This window comes from Thermothielavioides terrestris, chromosome 1, assembly GCF_000226115.1.
Source record: "Thermothielavioides terrestris NRRL 8126 chromosome 1, complete sequence".
In the NCBI taxonomy this organism is placed as follows: Eukaryota; Fungi; Ascomycota; class Sordariomycetes; order Sordariales; family Chaetomiaceae; genus Thermothielavioides; species Thermothielavioides terrestris.
In genome coordinates this window covers 8,970,411-8,982,129 of record NC_016457.1, presented here as the reverse complement: position 1 = coordinate 8,982,129, position 11,719 = coordinate 8,970,411, and the positions used below count along the sequence as shown (strand labels likewise).

The 11,719-nt window shown below is 59.0% G+C and overlaps 4 protein-coding genes across 4 annotated transcripts; 2 read left to right on the top strand and 2 right to left on the bottom strand.

Moving 5' to 3' along the window:
- Positions 1-474: 474 nt before the first annotated feature.
- THITE_2110720 (uncharacterized protein) lies at positions 475-3,159 on the bottom strand. The gene is made up of 5 exons (XM_003650802.1): positions 3,009-3,159; positions 2,526-2,921; positions 1,414-2,467; positions 840-1,356; positions 475-768 (listed from the first exon to the last, which is right to left on the bottom strand). Exons 2-5 carry the CDS (start codon positions 2,778-2,780, stop codon positions 708-710), a joined length of 1,887 nt encoding a protein of 628 aa, XP_003650850.1. The 5' UTR covers positions 2,781-2,921; positions 3,009-3,159; the 3' UTR covers positions 475-707.
- Positions 3,160-3,699: 540 nt separating this feature from the next.
- THITE_2061232 (uncharacterized protein) lies at positions 3,700-5,047 on the top strand. The gene is made up of 6 exons (XM_003650801.1): positions 3,700-3,773; positions 3,833-3,943; positions 4,001-4,179; positions 4,243-4,285; positions 4,345-4,538; positions 4,595-5,047. Exons 2-6 carry the CDS (start codon positions 3,937-3,939, stop codon positions 4,661-4,663), a joined length of 492 nt encoding a protein of 163 aa, XP_003650849.1. The 5' UTR covers positions 3,700-3,773; positions 3,833-3,936; the 3' UTR covers positions 4,664-5,047.
- A 394-nt stretch (positions 5,048-5,441) lies between these two features.
- Positions 5,442-7,184, top strand: THITE_2094562 (uncharacterized protein). Its single transcript, XM_003650800.1, has 3 exons — positions 5,442-5,612; positions 5,767-6,185; positions 6,251-7,184. The coding sequence occupies exons 2-3, from the start codon at positions 5,828-5,830 to the stop codon at positions 7,015-7,017; spliced, it is 1,125 nt and encodes a 374-aa protein (XP_003650848.1). The 5' UTR covers positions 5,442-5,612; positions 5,767-5,827; the 3' UTR covers positions 7,018-7,184.
- A 47-nt stretch (positions 7,185-7,231) lies between these two features.
- THITE_2110709 (uncharacterized protein) lies at positions 7,232-11,516 on the bottom strand. Its single transcript, XM_003650799.1, has one exon. It carries the CDS (start codon positions 11,388-11,390, stop codon positions 7,446-7,448), a length of 3,945 nt encoding a protein of 1,314 aa, XP_003650847.1. The 5' UTR covers positions 11,391-11,516; the 3' UTR covers positions 7,232-7,445.
- Positions 11,517-11,719: the final 203 nt, after the last annotated feature.

Sequence of the window (11,719 nt, the reverse complement as noted above, 5' to 3'; positions counted from 1 at the left end):
CGGTTTCCAGATCCGGAACCGAGCCTGCCGGCGTCCGACACATCTCACACGTTGCACCATGCTGCCTAAAACCGGAACCGTCGCTCGGTTCCCCAAGGCAGACTCGTGGGCTTCCCACGGGCGGAGGCAGAAGCGGAAGCGGAAGCGGAAGCGGACAAAGGCAAGGGGTAGCAGATCTGAGCACGCTCCGTCGATAATGTCATCTTGCATCTCCTGCGCGCCCTGTAGAAGCTGGGCTTGAGGCAACGAGGCAACAAAAAGGCGAAAAGCATACGTGTACTCTGTGCTTGGGAGACACGTCTGTGTTAAGGAAGCGAGTGGGCTGCAGCTGGCCTCGCAAGCTCTTGCCAGCCGTCTGGAGCTCACGACAGCCTGCTGACTGTGATTCACTGGGACATGATGGGCGCTGGGAGAGACTGGCCTGCGATCACTCTGGCGTTCTCAAAACCCTCGCAGCACTTTGGGCATCCGATTTGCAATGTAGTCTGGGGCCTTCAAGTGATCATGTTGGCTCCCATTTGCCATTCACCATGAATTAGAGCGCGTGACACGGCCGCCTATTCGTCACCCAGCCGGTTCGCACCCCACGAAAAAGAGTATGGGGGGAATATGTTTATCCATAGTCTGTACATAACACAGAACCATACCCACCGACCAGCCGCCCCGTTTCTTTGGGTCCAGAGCGCTGGGGCTGCCAGCACGGCCACTCAGACCTCATCTTCCAGGAATTTATAGGCGAACTTGAAGTCAGCCTTCCTCCTGTTCATCCTGCTCCAGGGTTAGCCGTCTGACGCCAGGTAACTGCGTTTCACCATCGGAGCACACCCTCCCCAACTCACCATGTGCTCTCGTAGTCGAAGAAACGGTAGGTCCCCTGCTCAAATTCTTCCGTTATGCTCTTGGGCTCTTCGTGTCTCTGGAACCACGTCTGGTACTGCTTGTGGAACCTCCAACTCTGGTCCTTCAACGCTTTCGCGGCGAGGTATTGCTGGTAGGTACCCTGCTTGTAGTAGAAGACGTAGAAGAGCGTATCCGGATCAATGCGTGAGTAGAGACGAGGGTCGTCGAAGATGGCCAGCGGTTCCTGCGGGAATCGCGTATGCGAGTGGAACTTCACGTCCGGTTGGTAATTCCGGGGTGGCTCCGCATCTAATACGCCCGGCTTGTTTGCCTCCGAAGCTGCCTGCATCCTTTGCGTCGCAGGGGCGTTCAAAGGCGCCGGCCGCCTCTTCGTGACCTCGTAAGACTCAACCAGATCCTGCAGCGACGCGGGGAGGTGGTATATCGACTCCTCCTCCTCTTCCCCAGCTTCCTCGCCAGGCCCGGCGCCATTCGCCGTGCCGTTTGTTTGCGCTGCTGTGAACCGCATGTTAGAACGTCCGCCGAGAGAGACTCCGAGGGTTTCCTCCATACCTCTTGCGGATTCCGCAGCCTCACCCTGCGCCACTGCTTTGCCCTTCGCCGCCGCCCTGTTCGGCGGGGGCCCCGCAGTTTGGCCAGATGCCGGGGCGGCTGCCGCGCTGGACGCCCTCTCCTGCGATACCGGCTGTACAGACACGACGCTCGGGGAGTTAGCCGCGCTCGTCTTCGTTTGTGTCGATGGCAACGAGGCGGCACCAATGCTTGGAGTCGCCGACGGCGGAGGTGGCAAAGGCGCAATGCCCAAGTTGTTTTTGTCGCTCGCCGCCGCCGCCGCCGCTGCGCTGGCGTACTTCAGGCCCTCGCCCGCAGGCCTCGTCGGCACCGCTGCCGGCTTCATGCCAGCGCTGCCCGACGCCCCATTAGCAAGGGTGGCAAGTGGAGTGCTGTGAAGTGTCGCGAGTGTCGGAAGGGGCGATTTGAGCTGCGTCGAGGGTCGTCGGGCGGCCGACGCTGCCACTGCATCAACTGGCCCCCGTTGCTTCCCAGGGAGCGCTGGTGCTGCTGCCTTTGTCTCGACATCGGCAGCCGCGTCGTCCTGTATCGACTGGGTATCTTGCGACGACACCTTGTCGGTCTCCTGGTTCATGCCGTATTGATCTTCCTCATCCTGCAGGTTCAAGTCGTCGTACATGCCCTCGTCCTCCATGAAGTCGTCGTTCATGCCGTCGGTCACGTAGTATTTGATGTTCTCCTCCAGGTCGTTGACCTGCTCGGCCTCGACCCCTCCGTTTTCGAGCGAACGCCGGATCAGTTCGAGTTTGCCCTGATGCCACTTGTGCCGCTCGATGATGCGCTCGATCTCGGCTATCCGGTCCGCCTTGGCAGCCTGGCCCTTCCCCTTCTTCATGGTTGCCTGTAATGATTCGCTCTCGGCTTCGAGTGTCTCGATTTGCTGCTCCAGTTCGTCGACCATGCTGCTCAGGAACTCGCTTGCTTCCATCTTGGCCTGCTCCTTGGGGTCAAGTTTTGCGGCCGCGGATAATCCTTCCTTTGAGTACGCTTTGGTCTTCATGGCCTTCTCGACAGCCTTGAACTTTTCCATTTGCTACAGAGACGGGTAAGCCTGCTGGTCAGCGCATGACGCCTCATGTCGGAAGACAGACCGTCTCGATTAGCCGCCTCTGCTCCAAGAGCGGGGCCTTGTCCTTGATATCATTGCTGGCGGCCCATGTTTTGATCTGATCGCGCAGCCTCTGCAGCTTCTTGATCTCGCGCTTGAGCTGGTCTTCCAGTTTTTCCTTTTGCGCCTGGTTTGTCGATTGCTCAATTTTTTCGTAGATGGCTTCGAATTCGGCGACGCCCTCGGCCACCTTCTTGAAGCATTTGTCAACTTCTTGTTGGAGTTTTCGCGCCGCCATTTTCGTCGCTGGTGGCCCGCGCAGCCGGATGCTCAAGGTAAGATGGTCGAAATTCGTCCGAGAGAAATCGCTCGCAGCTCAATCGAGAACCGGGCGGCTGATGTTGCGATTGCACGCTGGGCGGAAGGAGGCGGACAAGCGCTGTGTGTGGGCGTAATGTCGTGAGCTCTCCGTGGATCGAAAACGGAGAGATCCAGATGCACCACGCCACTCGGCAGAAGACGGTACCTGCTAGCTAAGGGCGGATCGGTCCCTCGCAAACGGTTGCCAACTGTCTGCTGGTCTGGTCTTGTTTGCGCTCCCAAACGGCAGTGGATGTCTGAGAGCCAGCTGCTGAAACAAACCGGGCTGTCTGCAGGTCGCAATTCAAAGACGTTGATTGATGGGTAGGGGTAGGTGCAGCTCGGCGCGTGCGGCTGGCCGTCGGCGCGTGATACGGGCTGAGTAGTGTCTTAATGGTACTGTTAAATGGGCTAAGGGCAGCACCTGCTTCTACTCCTCTGAAATAGCAGATTTTGCAAGCAAGCTGGAGTTTAAGTGCCATTAGGCTCTTTAGTTTATTCTCAATCTGTCCCAGTCACATAAAACTTTCAATGCTTTACAATGCTCAATGTCGACCTTCATGAACTAACTCACCTGTTACAGACTACTTAGCAGCGCTTCTTCCCTGGCGGGCTTTCAGAAGGAAACGAGAAGCCCCGCCTCCCACCGAACTTGCCACGTCCATGGTAACTTACCCAACGTACTGTACCAAGATCGAATGTGCGTACCATACCGAGATGAAATGTACATTATGCGGTATTCTTACACTAGTTTACGTCCACAATTAAGGTACGTTTTTTCCGCTGTTACACTAAGGTAAGTTAGGTCATCATCCCCCATCGCCTTGAAGCCTGTAAACTACGTATCACTCCTCGCTGTGCGGCTTCCGCTAGCTGACGTTCGAGGGTTCCTAGACTATAAGCATCCGGAGCACAAGGCGACTCTTCATGCGTAAGTATTGTCCCAAGTAAGATATCTTTGCGGTAGCATTGTCGCTCACTGGACCCAAGATGTGTGTTTGTTCCGGCGGACTTTGATTTTCTGCTCAGGGGCCCATTCTCCGTAACCCCGTTGGCGCCCATTCCGACTCTTGACTCTGAGCCTTTCCCCCAACATGAAAGGTATGTGCCAAAGCCCCGAGGACATGCCGGGCGGGGGCATTCTTATTCAATAATCAGCCATTCTTCAGCGGGTCCTTTCGGCCTCGGTTACGGTAGACCAGGAGCTCGTCTCTTCGATCGGCAAAGGCGTGCTTGTATTCGCGGCCGTGGCGCCCGGGGACACCGAAAAGGAGGCCGAAAGCTTAGCTGCCAAGGTGCTGAAGTTAAAGCTATGGGATGACGAGTCCGGGGGACGGGTGAGTTCGCTCCTTGCACCACATCGTCCCGTGGCCCCGACTGTTCTAACAGGATGGAATTAGTGGAAGAAAAACGTCCGGGATATCAACGGCGAAGTCCTCTGCGGTGAGAGCGGTCTGCATCGGTCTTGGACCCTCGACACGGGATCTAACGGTTGCTCGCAGTCTCTCAGTTCACGCTTCTCGCATCGACAAAAAAGGGCAGCAAGCCCGACTTCCACGGGGCAATGGGCGGAGAAGAGGCCAAGAGACTGTACCAGCACTTCTTCGCCAAGGTGCAGGAAGGGTACATGGCCGACAGGGTGAAGAACGGCGTGTTTCAAGCAATGATGCAGGTTGCATTAGTCAACGACGGACCGGTTAGAGCTCGCTGCGGCCCCTCGTGCTTCCACTCAGGTATGCTGACCGTGCGAAGGTGACTCTCGAGCTGTCGGCGCATCCGAAGCAGGGTACGGAGGAAACGAACGCAAAGGGAGACTCTTAGCCAACTTGACAAACATGACCAGTGCGCTGCTTCGGCTACGGATGCACTGCCACAAACTCGGATGTCTGTCTTAACTGGTCCTTGGGACAGCAACAACAAACAAGATGTGTTCAGGTTACGCAGGAATGCCAGGTTTCCATCCCCCTCAGCGCCACCGAAACGAAGGATACTTATCTGCTTGTTCCCGAAAACAAGCTTCAAGAGCCTGGTACGATGCCCCTCCGGATGACGAGGGGTCGTGTTGGAGCCGCTTTTGTTTCAGGGTGTCCCAGGTCGGGGGAGAATGTGAAGACGAGGCAGCTTCGCAGAGTACTCTGGGCAGGGTATATTCGGTAAGCTCGTTTCAGCGTATAGCTCATAGATTTCACATTCCCTGTTACCGAGAACCTTCTTAGTTGCTTTGGAGAGGTAAAGCTCTTGATACATGGTAGTACAGCTGTACCTTATGTAGGCGCGGTTCCCAAGACATCGTCCTGTCCGCCCTTCTTGTTCCCTGAATAGGTATCTTACTGGTTGCAGAATTCAGCGTACGGGATGGAATGCCTGTGCGGCGTACAGAGGACAGGGGTAACGTAACGTATTCATTTCGGTGCTAGGCGCGCTGCGCCAAGCACACCGCCTTCTCCCGACTCGGTTAGAGCGCTGCGGCTGGTGCAGCTCCCCGTCTCAGTATGCCCCTCATCAAAGGCACCTTGACAGCCCCACCACATCGAAGCTTCAAGAAGCCTCGTTGCCTCGGGCGTGCTGGCAGGAGTTTGTGCTGTCGCCCGTAGATAGATCGCAACTTCCGCGTTGGCCATAGTTCTTGTCCCCAGATTCTTGCTTTGAATTGGGAGAAGCCGAAACAGAAACAAATTGCTGTTGACTGACCCGAGTTTCCTGCACCCACGAGCAACCCACGTAGCAAGTAAACAGCCCAGGGCAGCAGACAACCCGTGCTTGATCAAGCGTAAGTAACACCCGGGCAATTCTCCTGCGACTCCTGCTTCGAGGCATCTGGCGTTATTGTCACGCCAATGATCTTCACTTCTTGCTGCTTTTCGGCTGTTGGCGACGTTTCTGGCTTCGTGTACGGCATACTGACAGGAAGTCCCTTGCTCAAGATCCTGCTGTTGAGAAGCCGTCCTTGAAGTGCAGAATCAGCCCGAGTCGAATCGCGTCAACATGAGCACCGACGAGGACAAGAAAGCGCGCAGCCGCGTCTTCTTCGATATCACCATCGGTGGAAAGCCGGTTGGGCGCATCACGTTCGAGCTGTACAACGATGTCGTCCCCAAGACTGCTGAGAACTTCCGCGCCCTGTGCACCGGCGAGAAAGGTGTCGGCAAGGCGGGCAAGCCGCTACACTACAAGGGCTCAATCTTCCACCGCGTTATCAAGCAGTTCATGATCCAAGGCGGCGACTTCACGGCTGGCAATGGCACTGGCGGCGAGTCCATCTACGGCGCCAAGTTCGAAGACGAAAACTTTGAGCTGAAGCACGACCGTCCCTTCCTTCTGTCGATGGCCAATGCTGGCCCTGGTGGGTTACTCCGCCGCTCTACTTCTATTTCTGACGCACTTTCTTTGCTAACACCCGCGTCATAGGCACCAATGGCTCGCAGTTCTTCATCACCACCGTTCCGACCCCCCACCTCGATGGCAAGCACGTTGTGTTCGGCGAGGTGCTTAGCGGAAAATCCGTGGTACGCCAGATCGAGAACCTCCGGACTCAAAATGACAAGCCCACAAAAGATGCCGTTATTGCCGATTGCGGTGAGCTGTCACCATCGGAAGCCCTTGCCGCCGACACCAAGGCCCCCGACGCCTATGGTGATGAGTACGAGGACTTCCCCGAGGACATGGTGACGGGAGACGAGGTCCTCTCTGCTTCGCAAATCCTGAAAATCGCAGCCGACTGCAAGGAATTCGGCAACAAGGCCTTCAAGGACGGTGACCTCAGCGTAGCCCTCGACAAATACCAGAAGGGCCTGCGGTACCTGAACGAGGACCCCGACCTGGACAAGGAACCGGAGGGTACCAAGGACCAGATGGACGCCCTGCGGGTCACCTTGAACAGCAACTCGGCTTTGATGAACCTCAAGCTCGGCGCGTGGGACGAGACGGTCCGCTCTGCGGACAATGCGCTTGCCGTCTCGAGCATCTCAGACAAGGACAAAGCTAAGGCGCTCTACCGCCGCGGCTACGCCATGGTGCGCTTGAAGGATGAGGATTCTGCGCTCGAGAGCCTGGAGCAGGCCAAGAAGCTCGCGCCGGAGGATGCGGCCATCAACGCTGAGCTTGCTGCGGTCAAGAAGGCTGCTGCTGCGAGGCTGGCCAAGGAGAAGGCTGCCTACAAGAAGTTCTTCAGCTGAGGGAATGAGTGCATCTGGCAAGCAGTCACGGTATGTCTAAGCTCCATAGTAAGCGAGCAATCCGCTGGGTCACGCATTTCCTGCAGTTAGGCCAGCATGAGGCAGCCGGTGTCGGTGCTTTTTAGGCAGGATTGCCCTTATCCAGGACAATGACATTCGTATTCAAAGTCTTCGTCTCCTCGCCGCCCAATGAACCCAGCTGATCGCTGCTTGCGCAGCCATCAATGCAAAAAGCATTTCATATAAACAAAGCAACAACGCAGCGCCCATGAACGAATTGTAACCCGGGCCAGTGCCAGGGCCTCAAATCCAAGAAGCAAGCAGCCCGTGGACTTGCAATCGCGACTCCTTCCTCTCAGCTCCATACCCTTAATCCGTGCAAATGAAATGGTGCGTAGATGTTTGTTTGGTTGGGCCCAAACCTGCTGCTATGCTCGGGACCTTGCGGCGGCATCTGCCTGCCTAGGCTCCTGGAGATTTGGCGCCTTATCTCGCTCCCTGTCTCTATCTCTAGTTCTCTCCCACCCTTTGCCATGATCTTTGGTGTTCTCCTGGTCAACCTCTGTGTCACGCTCGCGCCCGCCCTGGCTGACGATGACCGGCAGGGATGCCATGGTCGGCCCTGCTCCCGGCGGGGAGTCGGGGGAGGTCATCCTCGTCTTGCGGATAAACCCGCTGAGGAGCTTTCGCGGGTGGATGCCGTTTCGCAGGCTGCGGGTTGTCCCGCCGCCGCCGCCGCCGCCGCCGCCGGCCTGGGTGGCGGATACCTCGCTGCTCCGGGAGGCCTGGCGCAGAGAGTTCGAACTCAAGTCGCGGCCGAAGCTGATGTGTCGAGGGTCCCTGCTGATGCTGATGGTCCCGAACGGAGGGGACAGCGAGGGGTCCCTGTCGCTTCCTGACGATCCCGGCGGGGGCCCCTCGCTCTCGGGCCACGCCGACGTGTTCCCGCCGTAGGCGGACAGGCTGAGCACATCGCCGATGCTCATGCGGTCCATCGCATCGGGCAGGCCGACATTCTCTTCCGCGGCCGTTTCGGCGTGTCGAAGCGCCTCGATCCGCGCAAGGCAATTGATCGAGCGCTGGTGAAGGTCAAGACAGAGGGTGTGGAACTTGAGCAGGTCGCCTTCGTAGATCTGAGACTCGCTGGCCGTGGCGGGGTTCGCGTCGGCCCAGAGCTTGACGAGGGCGGCAAAGTTGCGGCCCTGATCGATGAGGTAAGGGAGGGAGGGGAACCCTTCGCGAGCCATGGGAGACAAGCGGCCGAGGATGGTGGTGGGCGTGGAGTAGGGTGCTGGCAGGTGCGTCTTCGTCCGCTCAGCCGGAATGGCGCACACGGCGTCGAGGAAGTCCTTGAACGCCTGGCGCTGCGCCGTGAGAAAGCGGTTCATGGGCTCCATCCAGGTCTCCTTCTTGCCGATGCTCGATAGGTTGGCGAGCGCCTGCAGCGATTTCGCGATGAGGGTTAGCGTGCGCTGCGCGCGGGGCCGGGGGTGATCCCGGAGCAGGCCAAAGAGCTTGGGGTTTAGGATGGCCGGGCACAGGAAGCGAAGAAAGAGGAAGCCGGAAACCGATGTGTAGGTCACGGTGCGCAGGAAGTCGCCGTAGCGATCTTCAGCGACAGCGCGGATGTATTTGAAGATGTGCCTCAGCTCGGGCGGCAGGCGGTGGGCGGACGAGGCAATGCAGTCCCATATATCGGTGGTGAACCGGATGAGCTGATTCCAGTGCTCCTGGATGTCCTCGCCGTGATGCAGCTTGCTGGGGTCGACCTCGCAGCTGGAGTCGCTCTCGTTGATTTCGGAGATTTTGTCCGCGAGCGTCTCGGTCAGGTACTCCCTGCCCATGCGGCGCATGTGGAACTCCAGGGCCTGCGTCAGCAGCGAGTTGCCCCTGAACAAGAGGTTGGCTTCGCCTTGTAGCGACTTGCCGAGGTCGCGCACAATCTGCTCTCGGTCGACAGTGGACTCGACGGAATCGTTGGACTTGAGACGCCCGCTGGATCTCGGCTTCTTCAGGGACGTCTTGTTCCCGATGCCGTCGATCTCCTCTTCAACCATGCTCATAATCCACTCGCTGGTGCTTTCTGAGGCCTGGAAGATGTTGACGAAGATTTCGGCAAGCCGGCGCAAGCTTCCCGGAAGCGCCTCGGTGATTTGGGCCGTGAGTCCGGAGCCGAAACGGTGCAGAAGTTCCGAGAGCGGCTGGTAGTGCCGCTGAAGAAGCACGGCAAATTCTTCGTGGTGAACTTTGAGCAGCATGGAGCCAATGGACTGTTGTCTCTCGTCGCAGATCTGGAGCCACTGTTCGTGGTCCTTCCCGCGGTCCAGCTGCTGCAGAGGGATATCAACGGAACCGCACAGCACTTCGGCCAGGCTGCCGGCTTTTGACAGCCCCAAGGTGGCTTGAATGTGGTGGGCGAAGCCCTCCGTGGTCTCATCGACCCTCTTCAGCAGGATCGACAAGTAGGGCAGCGGAGCCGGGAGGTCGGTGAACTCGCAGTCCTCCCGCCAGAAGGGATTTTTGGTTTCCATTTTGGTCGTCGTCCTGGCGCGAACCTCGCCGTCCAGGAGGACCTCGGCGTGATAGTTGCCAATGAGGGCGTCCGGGTCAGCCCCTTTCCCATTGCGCTCCGCAGGGCCCGCTTCTCCGGTCCAGGTCCGGCTGCGTAATTTGGCTTCCGTGACTCGGACCGATATTGTCTTTTCCAGCCTGAACGTCTCACCCGCCGGTTCTTGCTGCAGGTCCGTCACCTCAAAGACGCGCCCACCATTCGCAGGATCCATGGTGTACAAGTCGGGGATGGCGAAGGCGCGCAGCAGCGCGAACCAAACCTCGAATAGGACCCTGGTCTCCAAGGCAATGTACACCGGCCTGAATATGGACAGCTGAGTTGATGTGGATGAGTAGGTGGGGAAGATGGCCAAGCAGTACTCCTCATCCAAGACGGACTTGTCGAGCTGCTGGATGGCGGACCTTGCGAGCTGGGAGAGTTCAATGACGGAGAGCACCGTCACGTCGTTTTCGGTCATGATCTTGAGCTCGCCATTGTCGTGAAGGATGCAAGACACCCTCCTCCAGCAGGTTTGGGAGGACCGCAGATCGCGCGTGGAGGGCCGCCTCACGATGGCTCGCGGAGATACGGCAGCGCCCTTGTCCCACAGCATGACTTTGCCGACCTTAATAATGGCAGGCTCCCGGAGGCCCGGTGACGAGACGCGGCGTTTCATTTCCATCCGCGCTGGCGCAGCGCCGGGGGCGTTTCCGGGGCGCACGGTTTGGGGCTTTGCGCCGGGGGGTCGCAACTGCTGCCAGCAAAGGAGCGCGGCCAGCCAGAGGTCGAGTTCTTCAGCTACTAGCGGTCGCAGGAGGAGCGCCACGCCGAGCTGCGGGCTGGCTATTTCGAGGCATTGCAGATCTTCGTCCGACCGTTCCACCGGCACCACGCGACACCCTCGGAGGTCGGGAACGAGAACGGTGTGGAAGGGGCCGCTGTCGCCGGGATCCAGCATCAAGCTCCCCCTTTCCTCCTCGATATAACATAAGCCGCCTAGCCACGGCCCACCGACTTCTTTCCGGAACTCGACCTCGCCGCGCATCCTCCCGCACAAGTTCTTCATGAGAAGGAGCACCTTGTTCGCATCCGTAGTCGGTATGGGAAGCGGAAGGGAGTCGACGGATGGCGGGAGGGAGGAGAGAGGCGAGCTTGGCCGCGACGACCGCTTCGTCAGGCGGCTCCTGGCGCCGGATGCTTTCTTGTCCTTGGGAAGCACGGCGGCGACGGGCGGCTGCGTCTCTGCCTGCTTATACGTCTCGAACGGAGACTGGAAGGACGGCATCTTCAAATCGTCGCTGGCGGGAAGAGACGCGGCTGACGAGAAGGAGCCCATGCGATTGCGGGGTTCGACGGACGGGCTAAGCTGCTGGCGGAAAGCGCCATCCATGGTGTGCGTCCTGGGCCTGAAGGAGGTCGGCCGCGGAGGGGGGCTCGTCGAGGCGCTGTCCAGGGAGCCAGGAAAGGCGTCATTAAACACAACGCCCTGGCGCCTGGTTGAAAGGCCGGCAGCCGCAGCGCTCGGAATGGACCTTGGCGACGTGTGCGGCGACGCAGGACCAACGCCGCGAGGGATGTGCGCCGAGTTGCCCCCGTTCTCGTCCAAGCCATTGAACGGCGCCTCGGCCGGCTCAGGTGTTACCGCCCTGACAGTCGACCGGGAGGCGCTGCGGAGGTTGCCGGCCGAAGCTCTCTCGGGGCCACGCGGCGATGGCGCTTCGGAGAGAGGAGGAAGCGCGGAAGTATGCGTCGTGCGCTCGGGCAGAGGAGGGGCGGCGAGGCCGTGAGGACTGCCCCCGTAAGAGTACGACCTCGAGTCCATGGCGACTGGGGAGGGGCTCGTCAGCCCCCGTTCTCTCGGCATACGCTAGGGGCCGGAAGGAGGCGGCAACGGTGGCGGGCGGAAGCGAGTATGGCCCGTTGGAGGGAGCGAGACCACGAGGCGGCACGCATGCGCGCAGTCGTGTCTGCGGGCTAGGTTATTCTTGTCTCCCGCACGGACAAAAGCCGTCAGGATCCCTCGGGCCGTTGCTAGCGGAGCTTGAAGTGCGCTCCTGCCGTCCGCGTTTTGGCCCGGCCCTGATCACAATCCTTTTCTCTCTGAAGTGTCCAATCTTGTGCACGACCGCCGAGGCGCAACCGTATCATAGC